Here is a 23,026-nt window from a genome sequence, read left to right as displayed (position 1 = left end):
ATACCAATATGTAGAAGGCATCGGCTGCTGCAGTGTGGATGGGTCCAGCTCCATCAGTAGGATGAGAGGAGGCGAAGGCTCAGTTTCCATGAGGTCATCCCACAGTGTCGTGATGACACCCTCTAGCAGCTGCTGTGACCACGCTGTCCTCGGGATGCATGAATCTGGAGGAAGAGATACAAAAGGATCACTGTGCACATGACAGTGGCGAATTTGATTGTGATGGTGGCACTGAAATCCATCTGGGCCTGAAGTGAGATACATGCGTGTGCGTGCATCAAGATGATGAAGGACTCACCTCATGCCCACTGTCTGCTGCTGTTAAAAACCCTGAAAAACACAATATCATGCAGCGTGAAGTGATGCTTGTGGCCTTCCTTCGGCGCCAGATGCCCGGACATGGGTACATCACGAATTGGGGGGGGGGGGGGGGGTCCTCAAGGAGGCAACAGTTTTGTTCTATTAATAGACTTATCGCTTGACCTTGTTGACCTCTCGCCGCTGCGGCTGGCTGATGGCGTCGGCCGTGTAGCAATTCCGCTGGTGATGGACCCTCTCATGGATGTGAACGATAGGAGGCGAGAAACAGTTGCAATGCCTGATCCATGGTGTGTGTGTGGTCCAAAGTTTGGCCATTTGCTGCTTGAAGATTCCGACAAAATGTTCCACTTTGCCATTTCTCTGTGGATGGAATGGTGCACTACTTAGATGCTGTATGCCATTGCAGTCACAGAATGTTCCCAATTCTTGTACCGTGAACTGATGGCCGTTGTCTGACACTATGACTTCAGGCAAACCTTCGAGGACAACACCTGAACCATACTACGTGACCTTGTCAGGTTCATTGGCACAGCAAAATGCAACTTGCTATAAGAGTCTACCACAATTAACCAACAGATGTTCCAAAAAAGTCCCACAAAGTCTATGTGCACATTTTGCCATGGCGATTGTGATTTAAGCCAAGCAGAGAATTTTTGTGACGAGCGGACTGGTTGTCCGCACATGTTCAACATTGTGATGTCATCTGTTCTATGTGGGTGTCCAGACCCTGCCAAATACAGTGTCGACACACTAACTGTTTTGTATGAACAATCCTACAGTGGTCCTTGGTGATGTAACTGCAACATTTCTTTTTTGCAAAGCTTTGGAAATCATCACACGTGACTGTCCACCGTCATTTTGAACAAGAATCGCACCTTGCTGCATCGTGAGGCTATACTGACATACAAAGCATTGGCGCACTACAGAGTTCTTTATGCTATGCAATGAGTGAGGCCAAATCCTATTGTTCAGTGGAAAAGATTGAAGCAATTAAGAATGATGAGCATCGATGTGACAACAAGATGCAGCAGAAGCGTCAAAGTCTGTATTAGGGGCAATCAGAAGACGGGGAAGTGCATCCACATTACCATGTTGAGCTGTCGGACAATACACAATATTGTACTGGTATTGAGACAAGACCAAACCCATCTTTGCAATTTTTGAGCAGTTTGTACAGGAACCGGCTTCATTGGATGAAACAAGGACTGCAATGGCTTGTGATCCGTTACTAAGTAGAATTTTCTGCCGTACAAATAGTAGTGGAATTTGGTGACACCATACACAATAGCCAATGCATCTTTCTCTATTTGTGAATAGTTACACTGAGCTTTGGACAACACTTCTGATGCAAAAGCAATAGACCTGTCTTTATCACCAAATTTATGTGAAAGCACTGCACCGATTCTGTAACAGTAAGTGTCAACTTGCAACACAACTGCTTTGTCAGGATAAAAGTGAACCAAGCATCAATCACTGAGCAATGTGTATTTAAGTTTTTGAAAAGCTTCTTGGCGCCCATCTGTTCAAACAAAGGGGACGTTCTTGCGACACGAGCAATGCAATGGAACTGCAATTCGTGTAGCATTCGGTATGAACCAAATACAATAGTTAATTTTCCCTAAGACTGACTGCAATTCTGTGACATTATGAGGAACTGGCATGTCACATATGGCTAGCAAATGTGACTGAAGAGGATGTACACCTTGACTGTTTATGACATGACCAAGATACTGCAACTCAGGTTTAAAAAAATCACACTTGTCCAGTCTATACATTAATCCTGCATCAGATAACACACAAAACAAAGCATGCAAATTTGCATTGTGTTCTTCAGGTGTACGACTTCCTACGACAATCTCATCCAAATAGTTTGAACAGTTCGGTACTTGAGCAGTCAGCTGTTCCATATACCATTGGAAAATGGCAGGTGAAGAAGCACTGCCAAAAGGCAAACACAAATATTTAAGCAAGCCCAAATGAGTGTGCACAACACACATGTTTTGAGATTCTTCGTCTAGTGGTATTTGAAGATATGTGTCGCACAAATCAATTTTTGAAAAGTAGCAACCAGCGCCTAATCTGTCCATGAGATCCACTGAGCGAGGCAATGGAGAAGTGTCAATCACAGTTTGTGGGGTGACTGTAGGCTTAATGTTGTAAACACGGAGGTGAATGCAACCTGAAGGTTTGGGGAGCAAAACCAATGCACTTGCCCATTGACTGGCTTGTATGGGTGCAATAGCGTTGTTATCCTGCAATTCTTAAAGTTCAGCAGCCACTTTTCCCCATAATGCAATGGGAACAGTTGTAGCTCGGCAAAATTTCGGCTGATCATTGTCTTTCATAGTAATATATGCAACATAATTGTTAGCCTTGCCTAAACCTTCAGAAAAGAGTTCAGGGAATTCTTTCAGCAAGCTAGCTACTCTGTCTTTGGCATTGAATGCAGTCACTGACAACACATTGTCCTGAATTTGAAAACCAAACAAATCAAGGCCAAATACGTTCTCACAATCACATGATTGAAGCATAGTGAAAGGTGCAGTTCATATATGTGAGAGATACGTGGCAGGCAAATTACATTTTCCGAGAACGGGAATGTCTTGTCCGTTATAAGCCATCAGGTGCATGCAAGTTTTAGACAGGAGTGGGGAGCCTAACAGTTCATATGTTACCACTGAAGAAACTGTTTGCTTACTAGGTTTCCTAATGCCAGCTGTAGTCTTTGAATACACTGCATTGATTACATGGGCCTTGTGACTAGATTTTTGAGAGTGTGCAGAATTCTTATGTTTGTTCCGTTGCAAACATATGGATATTTACGTGACCTTTCTTGCCACAAGTGTAACACTGTGCTTGTTTGGACAGGCAATCTTGGTGTTTGTGCTGTGAATAGCACTGAGGGCATGACTTAATTCTATTCACTGATGTAGCCACCAGTTTAGAGAAGTATTTACGTGGCTTGGTATGCACATGCTGTTGCTACCTACTGGGCTGGTCGTGAGCAAGGGACAACTCCACCTGACAAATTGGTGGCTGCTCAGATTTATCGGCTGCTACAGCACCTGAATCAGACTGATCCAGAATTTGCACTACATGTTGAAATGATGTATCTGACTATTGCAAAACGTGTTCTGTAAGTTTGACATCAGTTGCATTATACATGATCGCGTCATGCAACATAACGTCTGAATATAAAGCACCACAAGCACCCCTGAATTTGCACTTCCTCATCACACCCTGCAAATCTTTACCCACTCACTTTAAGTTTGTTCTGACCTTTTCTTGCAATGAAAGAATTGGTACCTAGCTGCCACTCCATTCACTTGTTGCTGATAATAGTTAGTTAGTGAACCTACAACCTGATCATAAGAAAGTTAACTGGAAGTGGCATTTAGGAATAATTTCTGAATGAGGCGAAAGGCTGCACTTCCTACCATTGACAAAAAGAAATGCAGTTTCACAGTACCTGACACTCTGTGAGCAATGATGTGGGCTTGCTACTGTTGCAACCACTTGAGCCATTCCTCTTATTTTTGTTAAACTGGCGAAAAGATGGTATGGCACTTGGAGCTACAGTTGTTGCATGCTGCGCAGCATTCTTTGCTTGGTTTGTGAGTAACTGCTCTACCGTATTGAGAAGGGTTGCAATAAGCTGCGCCTGAAACTGAAACTTCTATGTTAGCTGCGTTGCATCTATTGCTTGTAACTGAGGCACCTGTGCAGGCTGTGAGAGAGGTGGGTTGCTCATTTTGGAATAGGCAAATGCAATAAATAGACAATGCAAGCAATAAAAATAAGTACACAAGCTAAGAAAATTTCTGCAACGCCCATCTGAAAACATTGAATAGAAAAAGCGCTATAAAACACACTGTTAAAACATGTAAACACACCCCTGCAAAGAAAAGACAAGGTAGAATTAAGGCACAAGCAAAACACAAAATCCCATGACAAAACAAAATCTGTGGCAGGTGGTTGCTCGGGGCTTGTACATTAACAGATTGTCACTATGTTATTTGTTCACCTCACCGCCAGTGTTATTTGGCCATCCTTGGAATCAGTGTTGTAGTGCCCAGGAAGCCTGCATACTCGGTTCGCTAGACAAACCAACAACTCATATTTATGAGTTTTATCACAACAAGAAAATTACAATTCTACAGTCTTCTCCAGCTTGCAGAAACGCAAGTCTATGCTACATAGAGATTCCTAATGAAGTGGCTATCATTGACACTGCTATCGAAGTGCCTAACTTAGAAGCTGCTATTCAAGTTGCTAATCTTGAAGCTGCTATTGAAGTGGGCCGCCACCATTCAGGTGCGGCGCTGCTATTGTGTTGTTGTCCTGGAAGTGGGTCGGTCAGCATGTCATTGGCTGACCTCTTCTCACAGCCTTCTCTTCTCTCCTGTTCCCAACTGGTGTGCTGACACTGACTTTATGCCATAACAATCAGAGAGGTGCTAAAGGGAAATGAAAACATCAGGAAAGCTCTAAATTCCTATATCGCTTTGCTATCCCTAAGTAATTAACTGATATTGACCACCACACTTTTAAAGTGTAATGTCTGTTTTGAATCACGTTCACACTTTTACTTATAAAATACTTTATTAAAATATACATATGTTCACTCACGCATATATACACAAACATAGCTGTCACCACAATCGATACTTCTCGAACATACTCGATATAACTTATTCTAGAACGATGTTCTGGAACTTTCTCATATCCGATATAAATGTATTACATAATTCCAACACACCTCCTTACATTTATATCACGATGTTTAACATATTCCTAATTTTAATGAATTTTTCTTTACATAACGACTTTGTGAATATATCTGCAACATTTTCATTTGAATCTACTTTAGCAATATCAATGAGTCCCTGTAAATAATACTCATTCACAAAATGGTAATGCACTTCTATGTATTTTGAATTCTTTGTAAAATTATCAAACTTCGCTATATTTAATGCTCCTGAATTATCTTCATATATGACAATAGGTTTTTCAAATTTAACATTAAAAATGTCTAAAATATCATGTACAAGTTTCACCTCGCTTACAGCTTCAGACAATGCTACATATTCTGCGAAAGTTGAAGCCTTTGTAACACTCGCTTGTTTTCTTGACTTCCAAAATACAACATTACCAAATAATCTAATTACATAACCAGAAGTTGACTTTCTATCCACACTATCACCTGCCCAATCTGAATCCACAAAACAATCTAATATCTCAGCACTTTCATTCCTACAATAGTTTAATTTCAAATCTTTAGTTAAATATAAATATTTCAAAATTCTCGAAGCATATTTAAAATGAGTACTACTGTAACAACTTTGGAATCTGCTCAAGTAATTCACACTATAGCTAATATCTGGTCTAGTACCCGAACTTACGTACAAGAGTGGACCTATCAAGTTTCTATATCTAACGTCATTACAATCTTCATACGCTGGTTCTAACTTTAAATTTACTTCCATTGGAGTTTTGTACAAGATCGAATCTTCAATTTTATATTTCGCAGCTAACGAATCAATATATTTTTCTTGACTCAAACTCATAACTCTTGTTTCACAATCATAATTAATATCGATGCCAAGATATCTTTTTACCTCACCTAAATCTTTCATATTAAATCGTTTTGACAATAAGTTCTTAATCTTAACAATTTTTTCTTTTCTCACACAGCAAATGAGCAAATCGTTGACAAAAATAATCAAATAAATCAAGACATCTCCATCTCGCAATACATAAAGACAATAATCATATTTACTCCTTTTAAAACCTAAACTTCTTAAAAACTCGTCAAGACAATTGTACCAAGCTCGTGAGCTTTCTCGCAAACCATACAATGCTTTATACAATTTACAGACTCTATCCGTACCATCATCATATCCTCTTAGCTGCTTTACATAAACTTCAGATAAAACTTTACAATTTAGAAACGCAGTCTCTACGTCCATTTGTTCTATAACCAAACCTTCTTGACAACAGTATGACAACAAAATCTTTAATGTTTGCATATTGGTTACTGGAGAATAAATATCCTCAATGACTTCTTTTTGTTGAAACCCCCTGACAACTAATCTTGCTTTGTAAACACTTTCTGATTTCTTTGTGAAAACCCACTTTACATCAATGGCTTCTTTATCAACTGGTTTATCTACTAATTCCCATGTTTTGTTTTTGTTCAAACAATCAATTTCCTTATTCATCGCTTTTTCCCAATAATTTGATTCGGCGCTGTTAATCGCCTCCTCAAAGCTTTCCGGACTATTTGCACTGCAAAAGTTTACATAAATAAAATTGCTGTAAACATAATCATTTAATATTTTTGGTTTTCTTTCTCTAGATGATCTCCTCAACTCAAGTACTTTCTCTGGTTCATGATTATCAGAAAGCTTTTCATTTTTCTCAATTTCCTTCTGTTTTTCTATTAGTTCAGTTTCATTTTCTATACTTTCGTGTTCAGAATCACTAGAATATTCACTTACTGAATCATAATCTTTAAACCCAATACATTTAACACCACTTCCAACAATGTCCACATGTCGAGCAACAACTATCTTATTATTTATTAGCACTCTGTAGCCTACTTCACAATAACCCATTAAAACCCCCAAATCGGCTTTCCTATCCCATTTCGACTTCCTCAGTTGCTCAGGTACTCTTACAAAAACTCTACTCCCATACAACTTCAAATGATTAACATTAGGTCTTTTCCCCAGTAATATCTCATAAGGAGTTTTCTTTTCAATGGTGTTAGCTAAAGTTCTGTTTTTGAGGTACGCTGCTGCACAAACCACTTCAGGCCAAAATCTCCTGTCTACTCGCGCTTCGGCTAGCAGACACCGAGACATGTCCATGATGGATCTGTTATACCTTTCAGCAGTACCATTAAGCTCATGCACATAAGGTGGACAAGCATTCAATACAATTCCTTTTTGTCTCACAAATTCATAGACATTTTCATTTAAATATTCCTTCCCATTGTCACATCTTATCCTTTTAACAGTTTTCCCAGTGAGATTCTCAACTTCATTAATATACTCTACAAAACAATTGTATACTTGATCTTTAGATTTTATGGTGTAAACACGAGCTGCCTTACTGTAATCATCAATGAAAGAAAGAAAATATCTTTCCCCATGCATTCCAGTAGTTGAGTGAGGCCCATTTAGATCTGTGTGAACAATTTCTAAGATTTCTTTTGCTTTGGTTCTATTATTTTTAAAAGGAACATTATGCATTTTGTTTTCGATACAGATTTTACATTTCATAAATTCTGATTCTAGTTCTGAAGGAACCCCATCTAACAATTGATGTTTACATAAAGTATTTAGATAATTGAAATTAACATGTCCCAAAATGCGGTGCCATTTTTCCTTTGTTGTCATATTATTGTCTTTACTCATAACATTAACATTAACTTCTCCTTTATTAATAGTACTACTCATTTTATACAACCGACTCTCTTTCCATGCAATCGCAATCAATCCATTAGCTTTATCAAAAATTTTAGCATTATTCCCTACCGATACAATTTTGTGATTATCTGTAATTTTGGCATAACTGATCAAGTTTTTGTCTATGTCTTTTACAAAGAAAACATCTCGCATATTAATTGGAACCATTTGATCATAGACAGGAAAATTACTAATTACATTACCAACTTTAGTAGCTTGCAAAATTTTTCCATCAGCAATTTTTACATTTATAGGTTGTTTTAAAGTTATACTCTTAGAAAAATATTCCTCATTATTAATAACATGATCAGTACAGCCACTGTCTAATAACCAATTGATTTGAATTTGATTGTTGTTACTTGACTCTACTGTTCTATTTTGACCTATCATAGAATTAACCTCTATTATAAAACTACTCATACCATGATCACTCTGATGGTAACCTTGCTTGCTGTGATGCCGACCGCTGCTAAAACCATGCTGCTCTCCTCGACCACGTTTCCTGCTGCCACAACCTCCACGCTGCATGTTGCCGTAATTTCCACGCTGTACATTGCTATAGCCTCCACGCTGCATATTTCCATTACCTCTGTCGCTACTTTGAAAATGTACTCCACGATGCCATGTGCCTCTGTTACTTGTTCTTCCCTGGTTACAATCACGTTTGAAGTGACCTGCTTTGCCGCATCGATAACATACTTGCTCCTGATTTCTTGAATTCAATTTTCTTTCTGTGTGAAATGCATTTGATTTTACCTCTTCATTTCCAGTTTTTGCATTCAATAATTGAATCTTACTTTTAACGTATTCAACTGCCTGGTCCTCTTCCTTCAAGACGTCCACTGAGTCCCCAATATAGCTCATTGACTCTGGTAATGTTCGCAGCATATAATTTAACTTCTCCTTTTCCGTTACTTTAGCGCCTGCAGATTTCAGCTCATTTACAGTTTTTTCAAATGCACTGAAAAATGTCCCCGTATAACTGTAATCACTTAACCTCAATTTGTCCAACTTGTTTCTGCATAATATTTGAAGGGCTGTAGACTCTTTCGAATATAATTCATCAAATTTCTTCATGATCTCGAAAGCACTTTCTCTGTCACTCACGAATTCTAGTTGCTTATTTGTGATTGCACCATAAATATAGTTGATAGCCTTCAAGTCCTCTTCATCCCACATTTCGTTGTCTGAGCTCACTTTTGTCCTCGTAGTCACTGTATGGCATTTCTTCATTTTTAGGTACATGATTATCCGCTGCTTCCAGTTCCCATAGTCCTCGCCATCAAATACAGGAATAGTTATATCAGCCATGTCGAACTTTCTGAATAACACGCGACGGCCACAATATAATATTTAACTTCTACTTTTCTTTTCAATAACCACACTCTGCTACCATGTTTTGAATCACGTTCACACTTTTACTTATAAAATACTTTATTAAAATATACATATGTTCACTTTACAAAAGACACACGAAGACTATCTATTGCGCCTCATCACTCACGCATATATACACAAACATAGCTATCACCACAATCGATACTTCTCGAACATACTCGATATAACTTATTCTAGAACGATGTTCTGGAACTTTCTCATATCCGATATAAATGTATTACATAATTCCAACAATGTCAATTGTCACAATACAGATATCGTTTTCCTTTATTAGAGAATAAATTTGCCACAGCTAAAATGGAGAAGTTTCATGGTTTGGCTATGTACCATTTGTTTGAGTGATCATAAACTGAATGCACGTATTTAAGAATAGAAATTAACATATAGCAGGCTTTCCACGCTGTGTTAATCCTTTCCACATTAGATAAGCTTCTCCAAGAAGTAATTTTTATTGTATCTTTGTTAAAAGGAAATTGGGGGATGGGGAGGGGTGGAGGGCAGACCTTCAAGACTGGACCGTTCAAAGTGTGACTTGATTCCTGTCAAACAATTTTGACATGAACTAGAGCATTACTGCATGCCAAACCGTTTCGTTCAAAAACTCAGGAGCCATGATTTAGTTAAATGGGAAGAAATTCCATCTTCAGTGTACCAGAACTTAATGGAAAACATTCTCCAGAAGTTAAACTCTGGAATAGTGGCAACACAACTGATTCCACGGCTGACATGTTTGAAATGAACAGCAATGGTGGTGTGGAGCCATGTGGCTATATAGCATAACACTGTTTTGGAGAAAAACTATACATAATTTAAAATCTGAATAAGATTCTGCTACAAAAGGTGAATTTGTCAGTTTAAACTTTTAACAGTCATATGATTTGGAATATTTCCTCAGTTGCAGTACAAATAATGATCTTTTTGGCAATACCAATTATTAACTGCATTTTGGAACTACTACTCTCATTTTATTAATAACACGTTTCACTTGGTTGTCCCAGGTGTTAGAAGTGTGGTCATATTTAGCAGGTAATATTATGGGATATAGTGGAACACTTCCACACGTGAAAAAGTAATGAAAAAAAGGAAAGCCCTGTTTTATTGTTGAAACAAGGAAGTTAAATGTATATGCTTAGTTAAAAGTAACATTGATTGCAAAAGATGATATAAATAACAATATTTAACAGGTGTTTCACCAGGTGCCAGGAAGTATTGTGGTGAAATATAGCACTCAGTAAACATTCGGAACCTACTGAAACCAAATGAAATTATACTGATTTGCTCTAACATGACTTATTTATAGAAGCAGTTCCTAGAACTTTTATGTTCATGTAAATAAAATTAAATACATCAATACACAAAACATTAATTTGCATACAAAGTGAGAATAGAGCAGGCATCACATTGAAAAGTTTGTGGGTATCATTAAACTCATTTGTTTTAAAGTATAAAATAAAAGTTAAACGTAAGATATTTTCAGTGCCAGTGTCAGCACCAAGATTTAAACGACCAGGGCGGACTGTGTTAACACGAATGGAGTCTGTGAAAGGGCCTCTGGCTGTGTTGAGAGAGTGCGTTAATTCTCAAATAAGGATTAAGGTAAGCTGAAATGTTGTTTTGTATCTAATCTATAAATGCGGGATTACTTATAGTAAAACACAACTAACCATATTTTTGTTTTGCCAGATTTTTATGATTTTGTTGTTGTAATGTATAAATGGAGTCAGCCAAAGAAATGTTGTTAATATGTATTTTGAATAATAACCAGAGTCAACAGAAAATGTTAGTTTGTTTCTTATAACAAACAGAATGCTATTTAAAATTGAATTTTATGATCATGTATGACAGAGTGATTCCAGACTAGAGAAGTACAATACTCGCTTTAACAGCGTGGATTAAAATGAACAGAAAAACAATAATAATAATCAGTACTCCAGCAGCAAGTGTGTAGTGCTCCTATCTGGCAGGAGCAGGCAAACAATATGGACTGGCACGCAAGACAGAGGATGTTGGGCAAGGAAGACTAGCAAAGCAAATGTGTACAGATGTGTTAATATGTGCTAGAGACATATTGTTAAACCATATATAGCACTAGATTAATTTGAGAGCACTCTATTGGATGGATACATAAAATTTAACTTAAAAAAAGACGTTTTGTTTGTATTAAAAAGCAAAGAAATATTTTTCCATTGACATTGGGCATCACTTGAGGCAGGTGATGAGCAGTGTTTGTTTGCTCTGACCCTACCTATACATTGTAAAAGTGGAATTGTAACTAACTGCTAAAACATAAGAGATAATATACCTGATAAACATTATGAGAAATGCCATATATCAAGAATCCATTTTTCCTGGGAAACTATTTGTGTATTCATACTGTGTTGCTTATGATTGTCATAACACCCAAACCTCAAGATGTCAGACACTCAGCTCAGCACCAAACATTGTATATCGAAAAGTATCAGCCGAAACACTGATTTAGTTCGTGCTATGTGCTGTTGTCCAATAGTACATGCGTAAATGGTAATTAAAAGTAACACCAGAATGACAGAGGATAGGAAAAGTGCATTTGTGTTTCACTGCTTTATAGAAGTCGTGTGGGTGAGTTGGTAGAGCATGATATGATTGTACCAAAGGTCCTGTGTTTGAATCCCACTGATGACAATCTTTTTTAACTGTTTATGCATGAAACTGTCATATGGGAGAACATTTTTTTGACATGTGAAAGGATGTTTCGGTGTTTGTAACAATGTTCTGTTGGCAGTCTGCTTTCGCTTCATTAGTTGAAAGTAGCAAAGCTATAGAGTACATGTGTATAGACAGGTGTAGTGTTCTGTCGGATGTGCGACAGAACAGACAGCACTCATGATGAAGCAGCTAGTGCAGTTATAGTTTCACAGAATAAATACAAACAATTGGAACAGTAGGATAAAAAAAACAATTGCATCACATGTGCAGAAATATTATTAGTCTCATATAACACTTTCATGCATAACATACAATAGAATAAAAAACTTGTGATCATTGGGCTGTGAACCCAGGATCACTGGTATGAAGATCTAATGCTCTACCAACTTCCCCTCGAAAGCTGTATGGTTTAGTTAATCACAGTTATACTTTTCCTATGCTCCATAGTTCTGGTGTTATTTTTAATTAAAGTTTATGCCCATTCTGCTGGATGACAGCACATAGTATGAACTAAATTGGAGTTTTGGTTGATACTCTGTTGACGTATAACATTTGGTACCGATCTGTGTGTCTGACACCTGGACGTTTGGGTGTAAGAACTAAAGCATAACAAAACTGAGGTGACATGGAATGTGTTGTTGGTTGGGTGTTTATTACATTGTAAGTGTAGTTATCAGGAAGAAATGGCATATATCCTGTGTATAGAGTTTTATATTCATTTAACTTTTTGCCAAACATTACTATGCTGTAAGTAAATTTTTTATGCATGTTAGTCCAGGGCCTATATCTGTGCCTAACATTTCATCACCTGATGCTGGAAACATCATCAGAGGCTATGAAGATTCATAGAGCAGTATCAAACTTAAACAAACTCAGCAAACCGAACTGTTCAGCTTTTTGAGCTTGTTTAAGTTTAAAACTGCTGTATGAGTCTTTAGAGTTTTTCATGATGTCTCCAGCATCAAGAGATGTGGTGTTAAGCACAGAAAGTGCATTAGACCAAGCCCTAATGCCCATGAAACAAATCCGCCAAGTACACAAATGTCCATTTGCAAAAGACTACAGTGTATGACAATTAAGCTCTGTCAAATGTTAGTGATGAACTGTCATGATGTTTTAGTATTGATAACAGTTTGAATGGAATGGTGCTGCATGAATGCAACTCTCAGCGCACAACCTTCTGACAAGTAGTAACAGAACACACGTAAGGATAAACACAGCTGTCTCACTGTGTTTGTGAGCACCTCCTCAACAGACTGGAAAGCACTGTAAAGTTACATTGAGTTAAATAACTGTGGCATTATGCTGTGGGAAGTAAGTCATCATTTAAATATTTGGTAACAGAAGTGAAGAATGTCATAGTTGTAGGGGCCCTCTGAAAATGGAAGACAACTAAATGAGCTGAGTATACTGAAGTAGTACAGTAGAAAGAGAACAAGTGAGTGCTGCTCATCTGTCCAAAATGAGTGATATACGCTATATGCCACAGCTGTGGCAACACACTGTGGTATCTAGATGCCTCAGTATGGGGATAGTCAACACCACTTCTGGCAGAAGCTGCTACTCTGTTACCAGAAGTTGTTGTCATGCTTCAGTGTCACCATTGTGCATTGCAATGGAATTCTGTGAGTTTCAGAAAACAAGGATCCTGATTTGATAGTAGACAACCACAGGACCACCTGCTGCACCCCAGTTCTATTTAGATTCCTCAGGCCTGTTTATTAGCTTTATACGCAATTAAGGGATCCACCTATCAAAGTCCTAACAAATTGTAGAAAATGAGTGGTTCTGTGAATGGTTGCTCAAATTGTCAAAATGTGTGCATTGTAAGAAAGATAAAAAAGATGATGTATGAACCAGGTCTTAAGATTATCATTTTCAAATATATACAATTATTGCACTCTAATGATAGATTTCCAGATACCTCCAAGCACCCCAGCTTAGCTAAAAACCAAAAGATTGTGAAATTACAATCAAACACCATAATTTTCACAGCATTAACAAGGGTGTTGTGTATCTTGCAAGGAAACAATTGAAATGGTATGAAAGATCTGCAGACAGAGGAGGACAAAGATGATTTGACAGAGGTAAATAACATGCCATGGAAAACCACAACTTTTGTATTCTCAAAATTTGATTCAACAATGCTCCCCGAATACATTAAGCAGGATTTTAAAGTGAGGCTTTACATCCTTGAAGAATGAAAAAGCCAGGATGAAAAATTACAATGTTATGAAAAGGATAAATTACTACTCACCATATAACGGATATGCTGAGTTGCAGATGTTGTTGTTGTTATTGTCTTCAGTCCTGAGACTGGTTTGATGCAGCTCTCCATGCTACTCTATCCTGTGCAAGCTTCTTCATCTCCCAGTACACGCTGCAGCCTACGTCCTTCTGAATCTGCTTAGTGTATTCATCTCTAGGTCTCCCTCTACGATTTTTACCCTCCACGCTGCCCTCCAATACTAAATTGGTGATCCGTTGATGCCTCAGAACATGTCCTACCAACCGATCCTTTCTTCTAGTCAAGTTGTGCCACAAACTCCTCTTATCCCCAATTCTATTCAATACCTCCTCATTAGTTATGTGATCTACCCATCTAATCTTCAGCATTCTTCTGTAGCACCACATTTCGAAAGCTTCTATTCTCTTCCTGTCCAAACTATTTATCGCCCATGTTTCACTTCCATACATGGCTACACTCCATACAAATACTTTCAGAAATGACTTCCTGACACTTAAATCTATACTCGATGTTAACAAATTTCTCTTCGTAAGAAACGCTTTCCTTGCCATTGCCAGCCTACGTTTTATATCCCCTCTACTTCGACCATCATCAGTTATTTTGCTCCCCAAATAGCAAAACTCCTTTACTGCTTTAAGTGTCTTATTTCCTAATCTAATCCCCTCAGCATCACCTGATTTAATTTGACTACATTCCATTATCCTCATTTTGCTTTTGTAGATGTTCATCTTATACACTCCTTTCAAGACACTGTCCGTTCCGTTCAACTGCTCTTCCAAGTCCTTTGCTGTCTCTGACAGAATTACAATGTCATCAGCAAACCTCAAAGTTTTTATTTTTTTTCCATGGATTTTAATACCTACTCCAAATTTCTTTTTTTTTTGTTTCCTTTATTGCTTGCTCAATATACAGATTGAATAACATTGGGGAGAGGCTAATACCCTGTCTCACTCCCTTCCCAACCACTGCTTCCCTTTCATGCCCCTCAACTCTTATAACTGCCATCTGGTTTCTGTACAAATTGTAAATAGCCTTTTGCTCCCTGTATTTGACTCCTGCCACCTTTAGAATTTGAAAGAGAGTATTCCAGTCAACATTGTCAAAAGCTTTCTCTAAGTCTACAAATGCTCGAGACGTAGGTTTGCCTTTCCTTAATCTTTCTTCTAAGATAAGTCGTAAGATAGGTATTGCCTCACGTGTTCCAACACAAATTGATCTTCCCCAAGGTCGGCTTCTACCAGTTTTCCATTCGTCTGTAAAGAATTCGCGTTAGTATTTTGCAGCTGTGACTTATTAAACTGATAGTTCGGTAATTTTCACATCTGTCAACACCTGCTTTCTTTGGGATTGGAATTATTATATTCTTCTTGAAGTCTGAGGGAATTTTGCCTGTCTCATACATCTTGCTCGTCAGATGCTAGAGTTTTGTTAGGCCTGGCTCTCCCAAGGCCATCAGTAATTCTAATGGAGTGTTGTCTACTCTCGGGGCCTTGTTTCGACTCAGGTCTTGCAATGCTCTGTCAAACTCTTCACGCAGTAGCATATCTCCCATTTCATCTTCATCTACATCCTCTTCCATTTCCATAATATTGTCCTCAAGTACATCGCCCTTGTATAGACCCTCTATATACTCCTTCCACCTTTCTGCTTTCCCTTCTTTCCTTAGAACTGGGTTCCCATCTGAGCTCTTGATATTCATACAAGTGGCTCTCTTTTCTCCAAAGGTCTCTCTAATTTTCCTGTAGGCAGTATCTATCTTACCCCTAGTGAGATGGGCCTCTACATCCTTACATTTGCCCTCTAGCCATCCCTGGTTAGCCATTTTGCACTTCCTGTCGATCTCATTTTTGAGACGTTTGTGTTCCTTTTTGCCTGCATCATTTACTGCATTTTTATATTTTCTCCTTTCATTAATTAAATTCAATATATCTTCTGTTACTCAAGGATTTCTACTAGCCCTCGTCTTTTTACCTACTTGATCCTCTGCTGCCTTCGCTATTTCGTCTCTCAAAGCTACCCTTTCTTCTTCTACTGTATTTCTTTCCCCCATTCCTGTCAATTATTCCCTTATGCTCTCCCTGAAACTCTGTACAACCTGTGGTTTAGTCAGTGTATCCAGATCCCATCTCCTTAAATTCCCAACTTTTTGCAGTTTCTTCAGTTTTAATCTACAGTTCATAACCAATAGATTGTGGTCAGAGTCCTCATCTTCCCCTGGAAATGTCTTACAATTTAAAACCTGGTTCCTAAATCTCTGTGTTACCATTATATAATCTATCCAGGATGTATATGACCCGGGGCAACTGGGAGATCCGGGAAAAACCCGGGAATTTTTCCATCCGGGAGAAAACCGGGAAAAACCCGGGAATTTTTTAGAATTCCGGGAATTTTTCGTTGTTTTAGTTTTCAGTTAAATTTTTGTGATTTTGACTGGTAAGAACCAATACTCTAACAAAGGATATTATTGTATCCCGCTACTGCAGCAACAAAACATGAACGGGGAAAAAAAAAAAAAAAAACTTAAGTTGCAAAGGAAATTCGCCATATACAACAACAAAACAGTGCTCATACCAGCGTCTGCCAACAGTAATGTGTGTCAAAGGCTTTAGGAACACTATGCAATGCTTTATAACAACAAATTGCCTCCGATGAGCGTGACGTGACAACTGTTTAAATTAGATTCGTTTGAGCAGTTGCGGGCGGGCTCTTGCACATTCGCAGTTGAGTCGCATATGAGTAGTACCTTCTCCCGCTTATGGTTACGGAAGTGTGGCTGGGCGCTAATATTTAATATTGCCCCGGTTCGGACATATCGTAGATCCGGGGCTGATGCACAGAGCAGTCAAGACTTGTTGTGGGGAGGTGGGTCTCCACGTGACCTGTGTTTACGATCAGTGATTTTGTTGTTTCCTCTTCGTTTATTGCTCTCACGTTAAATGATAACAAAACGAATTTTTGTGGCCGGGAGCTATCAAATGAATTAAAATACGTTCACATAATTATAGCAGGCTAATATATGTTAATAGTTTCAGATTTTATTTCCACCCTTGACAGTCAAGCGTTAATCACCTTAAAGAACAAGGAAGTTATTTTTGCTGGTTTGCTAAAGAGATTTGGCTTTTATTAATCCTTTCTACTGAGGCAGTCAATTTATTTGAAACCAAGTGTTTAATTTCACACTATTAGCTAGTTTCAACTGTTCGGTGCATTTCAAGTGCACGTTTGGCATTATGCTATAATAAAGAACCAAACATGAGTATTGGTACTCCAAGAAAATTTACATACGGATGTGCATTTTAAGCTGAATTATGCACTTTAGTATGGTTTGCGAAATCCCGACGCTCTTGAAGTTTGCTTTGATGTCTTGTTTCTTTTATGACATAATGTAAGATGTTTTAATGTTTTACACGTACGAACATGTGGGCTTCCTGCGTCATCGTAGCTGCGCAAGTGCGGTGACGCCAGTTATCTGGTGCTTTCTTGCAACTTCTGAAACGAACCTTTTTCTATCAGGTCGCGGGTGGTTTGAAAAGCGTTACATTAAAAGCAGATTTCCTTTTACGTAAGATGAATTATGTGCGAGAATGTACGATGAATTTCTTAAATCACAAAGCGTTTGACTCTCATTTAAAAATCAACTTTTTGAGGACGACCATTTAGAAGTATTTCGAGCCCAGAAGATGAGACATTTGCGTCCAGAATGAGATAATGTTATTAAAAATTTTACTGGCACATTTGTGTGTGTATCTTAAAGTGCAACGCGCGCAAAAAGATCAACATTATATGTGGAAGCTTAGCTTCTCTTCAAACTTATTAATCTTCGAGACCAATATTATATGTGAATGCTAAGTATATTAATTTAAGCCATTAATTTTTCTTATTTGTGATTCGCGCTACTTAAGTGATCTTGCTATTGGCTGAGTACATCATGTGTCCTATTGGTGTCATCACTTAGCGAGATCACGTGAATGAGCTATGATGCTTACAAAAGCGCATCGCAATCTCAATTTCAATGCTTCGGAAAGTGACATGCGTTATTTGGAGGAATCCAAATTTATACCTTCGTAATACGAAAATATGCAGCGTACATGTTGCTGCACATCTAAGGTATTTCAAAATGTGTTTTTCCCCCTGAGTTTCGTTTTCTAAAGTGTCATGAAATTCTACATAAAACCAAAAACATTCAAAGGATTGATGACTTTTACAGTGCCGAGGAAGAGTATACTGTCACTTAACATGGAAAAACTGTATTTTCATCTGGGAGGAAGTGTATTTTTAACCGGGAAATCCGGGAAAAATCTGGGAATCGTATTTGCTTGTTCACGTATACACCCTGCTATCTGATACCTTCTAGTATCTCCAGGATTCTTCCATGTATGCAACCTTCTTTTATGCTTCTTGAACAGAGTGTTAGCTATGATTAAGTTATGCTCTTTGCAAAATTCTACCAGACGACTTCCTCTTTCATTTCTTAGCCTCAATCCATATTCACCTACTACATTTCCTTCTCTCCCTTTTCCTACTCTCGAATTCCAGTCACCCATGACTATTAAATTTTCATCTCCCTTCACTACCTGAATAATTTATTTTATCTCGTCATACATTTCATCAATTTCTTCATCATCTGCAGAGCTAGTTGGCATATAAACTTGTACTACTGTAGTAGGCATGTGCTTCATGTCTATCTTGGCCAGAATAATGCGTTCACTATGCTGTTTGTAGTAACTTACCTGCATTCCTATTTTTTTAATTCATTATTAAACCTACTCTTGCATTACCCCTATTTGATTTTGTATTTATAACCCTGTATTCACCTGACCAAAAGTCTTGTTCCTCCTGCCACCGAACTTCACTAATTCCCACTATATCTAACATTAACCTATCCATTTCCCTTTTTAAATTTTCTAACCTACCTGCCCGATTAAGGGATCTGACATTCCATGCTCCGATCCGTAGAATGCCAGTTTTCTTTCTCCTGACGACGACGTCCTCTTGAGTAGTCCCCGCCTGGAGATCCGAATGGGGGACTATTTTACCTCCAGAATATTTTACCCAAGAGGACGCCATCATCATTTAACCATACAGTAAAGCTGCGTGCCCTTGGGAAAAATTAAGGCTGAGTTTCCCCTTGCTTTCAGCTGTTCGCAGTACCAGCACAGCAAGGCCATTTTGGTTAGTGTTACAAGGCCAGATCAGTCAATCATCCAGACTGTTGCCCCTGCAACTACTGAAAAGGCTGCTGCCCCTCTTCAGGAACCACAAGTTTGTCTGGCCTCTCAACAGATACCCCTCCGTTGTGGTTGGACCTACAGTACAGCCATCTGTATCGCTGAGGCACGCAAGCCTCCCCACCAAGGGCAAGGTCCATGGTTCATGGGGGGAAGGGGGGGGGGGGGAGTTGCAGATAGGCATAAGAAAAAGACTGTCAAACAAATTAAGCTTTCGGCCAGAACAGGCTTCATCAGAATCTCTCTCTCTCTCTCTCTCTCTCTCTCTCACACACACACACACACACACACACACACAGAAGCAAATGCAACTCATGCCACTCACACCCCCACACATGGCCACAGTCCCTGGCTGCCTTGACATCTTCGCTATAGGTGAGTAGTAATTTTTCATAATATTGGCTTGACATCCTTGTTGGCATGTGCTGTGTAAACCTTAGTAATATAGTTACACCACTGCTGCAGGCAACAGTCAGACAACATGGACCAAACAAACCTGGGGGCAGAATTTTCATCTGTATGAACTTTTCAGAATACCTTTCTGTTTAAATAAGATCTCCTTACTGTTTCACAAAAAGAGAGAGGGACGCAGGATATCTAGATGATGAGATGAATACCTTACAGTGAGCCAAAGAATACCTGTAAGCCTTACAACTACCAGTTTGCATGACTTCATTTGCTTCTACTCTGAAAACATTTCACTTCTGGGCCAGAGCATTGCCGTAAACATGGGGTGGCACGAACACCTGTATTTGCAAATGTGATTGTAATTTTGTACCTTTAACGAAGCCAGGTACCTTCATGAAAGCGGTGGCAGTGGTATCTGACACAAATTCCATCTGCCCCACTACATTACTTCAAAAGACAAATCAAATAACACTTCTTCAAAACCAGAACTGTCTTACATAAAGATAGTGAATGTTGCGGCTAAAATAAGAGAAAAGTAATGAAAAACGGGGTCTAAGACTTGTGACCTCACAAATTCTGAGATTCCCAATGGTTAAATGTCTATTATGGATTTAAAAATTGTTTAAAGTACCAAATAAGTCCAACACCCTTTCACCAATCATTGTGGGATGTCCTCTCAGACAAAAAGAAATTGTAAGGTGTAAGGAAAATACTTGATCTTTAACATGGTCTCCAAATAGCAGTGGAGCAGAAATGGATTTGGTGTATGTGGAGAGTATTTGCGACTTATGATGCTGGCTCCTGTTGGGGATACTGTGTGGCTTAAATCTTAAAAATTATGTAACTGTATGGGCATTAATTATCCTCTTGCAGCCAATTATGTAATTCGGTATGACATACTGTACCATTAACTGGTGTACTTCCTCTAGATCTTCTTTTCTTGCTAATGGACTACTACTCCTTTGCAGTGTCTTCAGTGCCAGAGACTGAAGGAAAGCTGGAATATTGCTCAGTTTTACGAATTTACCAACAATATATCTTCTTTCAACACCAATATGTTTAAGTTCCTTTTTATACATTGAGTCAATTGTCCTCTGATATGTATGAGGGTGGTCTGAAAAGTTCTTGGCCTCACCCGGAGATTGCAGTACTACTCATATGGTCTTCTCCCCTTATATTGGTACACGTGTTAGTAGACGTCACATAAAATTACATGTCATCCCAGGTACAGTTTACTATAGGCAGCCATTTGAAGCAGTTGTGGTGCACATTGTTTTGAAATTAGAAGAAAAAAAGAGTATCGTGCAGTGATTAAATTCGACTTACAAGAAGGTTTAACACTGACTGAAATTCATTTGCGGCTTGTAAATGTATATGGCAGCTCTTCACCTCCAATTTCCACCATGAACAAAGGGGTGGCCAAGTTTAAATGTGGATGTGAAAGCATCCAAGCATCCAAGATGGCCCACATGGAGGTCATCCAAAAAGTGCAAGCACACCGGAAATCATTGACAAAGTGCATGCTATGATTTTGGAAGACTGGTGTATGAAGGTGCATGAAATTGCTAATGCTCTAGAAATATCAAAGGAATGAAGCCCATATCTTGCAACAAGAATTAAACACGAGTAAACTTTGCACAAGATGGGTGCCACACGTACTCACTGCAGACCACAAACATATTCACACGACACTTTCCAAAAAATGCTTGGTGTGTTTTAAGAAAAATGAAAGTGACTTTTTGCATCAATACATATAGCAATAGATGAAACAAGGGTTCACCACTACACATCTGAATCCAAACAGCAATTTATGTAGTGGATAGAAGTTGGTATCAGTAGATTGGGATTCACTAGGTATCACCTGCACCTCAACAGGTATGGGAAGGGGAGGCTGGCAAAGCTTATAGGTGACAGTGTAATGGGTGGTGGGATCACTCATACAAAAATTCCTGTAGTAGTTAGTGTTAGAGCTGAACCTTTTTTAGATTGAAGTCAGCTTATAGGTATACCTGCTCAAAGGAAGTCCCTCTAACTAAGTGCTCACCTTCTAAGGATGTAATGTTTCCAAGTAGAGAAGGAATTAGCATATTTCATCAAAACAGAAGAGGTATTAGGGATAAAGTTAGTGAACTGCTTATAGATGTTGACTCTGAATTTATTGGTATATCAGAGCACCACTTAAATAATTTGACGATTCACAGGCTTCCTTTATCAGGATACAGATTAGCTGGCTGTTTTTCAAGGAGTTCCTTGCGGGCTGGGGGAGTGGCTATGTACGTAAAAAACAGTATTCCATTTGAGTCCATAGACATATCAGAGCACTGCACTGAATGGATATTTGAATGTTGTGCAGGGGTAGTTGAACTTAGTGAAACTAAACTTCTAATTGTAGTTGTTTATAGGTCCCCAAACTCTGACTTCAGAGCATTTCTACTCAAGCTAGAGAGGGTTCTTGATTCACTTTGTAGGAAGTACCAGAAATTAGTTACATTTGGTGACTTCAATATAAATTGTGTATATGATGGTGCAAGAAAAAGGATGTTGGTAGATCTCATGAATTCATATGATCTGGTGCAGATTGTGTTGTTTTCAACGAGGGTGCAGGGGAACAGTTGCACAGCAATAGACAATATTTTTATTCATTCTTCATTACTGGATGGGCATTCAGTTAGTAAAAGGGTGAATGGCCTGTCAGACCATGATGCACAAGTCTTAACACTAAAAGGCATAGTACTCAAACAAATGTCACATTTAATCCAACAGCAATAGAGAGTTTTCTAAACCTTGTCAAGGAACAAGAGTGGCAGGATGTTTATAGTGCGGATAACATAGCTGGCAAATATAATGCTTTCCTTAACACATTTCTCGTGCTCTTTGAGAGTTGCTTTCCATTAGAATTTTCTAAACGGGGTACTAGCAGTAATAGGCAGCCCGGATGGCTGACTAGTGGGATAAGGATATCTTGTAGAACAAAGTGAGAATTATATCAAAATGTTAGAAGTAGTCACAATCAAGCTACAGTAGCCCATTACAAACAGTATTGTAAGATGCTTAAAAATGTTATTAGGTAGGCAAAGAGTATGTGGTATGCAAATCGAGTAGCTAATTCACAAGATAAAATTAAAACCATATAGTCAATTGTGAAGGAAGTGCCTGGGCAGCAGTACAAGGTCGACTGTATAAAGTCAGTTTGCAGTAAAAATATTTCTGTTACTGATAAATCAGATATATGTACAGTATTTAACAACCATTTTTGGAGCATTGCT

General features: G+C 38.5%; 1 protein-coding gene across 1 annotated transcript in view; it reads left to right on the top strand.

Moving 5' to 3' along the window:
* Positions 1-23,026, top strand: part of LOC126237048 (U7 snRNA-associated Sm-like protein LSm11) — a 147,615-nt gene that overhangs the window by 82,728 nt on the left and 41,861 nt on the right. The window contains exon 4 of the mRNA XM_049946812.1: positions 10,669-10,787. Coding sequence (XP_049802769.1) covers positions 10,669-10,787 — 119 coding nt within the window. The remainder of the gene's footprint in view (positions 1-10,668; positions 10,788-23,026) is intronic.

Source organism: Schistocerca nitens, chromosome 2 (genome assembly GCF_023898315.1).
Source record: "Schistocerca nitens isolate TAMUIC-IGC-003100 chromosome 2, iqSchNite1.1, whole genome shotgun sequence".
Taxonomy (NCBI): domain Eukaryota; kingdom Metazoa; phylum Arthropoda; class Insecta; order Orthoptera; family Acrididae; genus Schistocerca; species Schistocerca nitens.
Note: the sequence above shows the minus strand (reverse complement) of the source record. Positions and strands in the feature narration are given on the sequence as shown.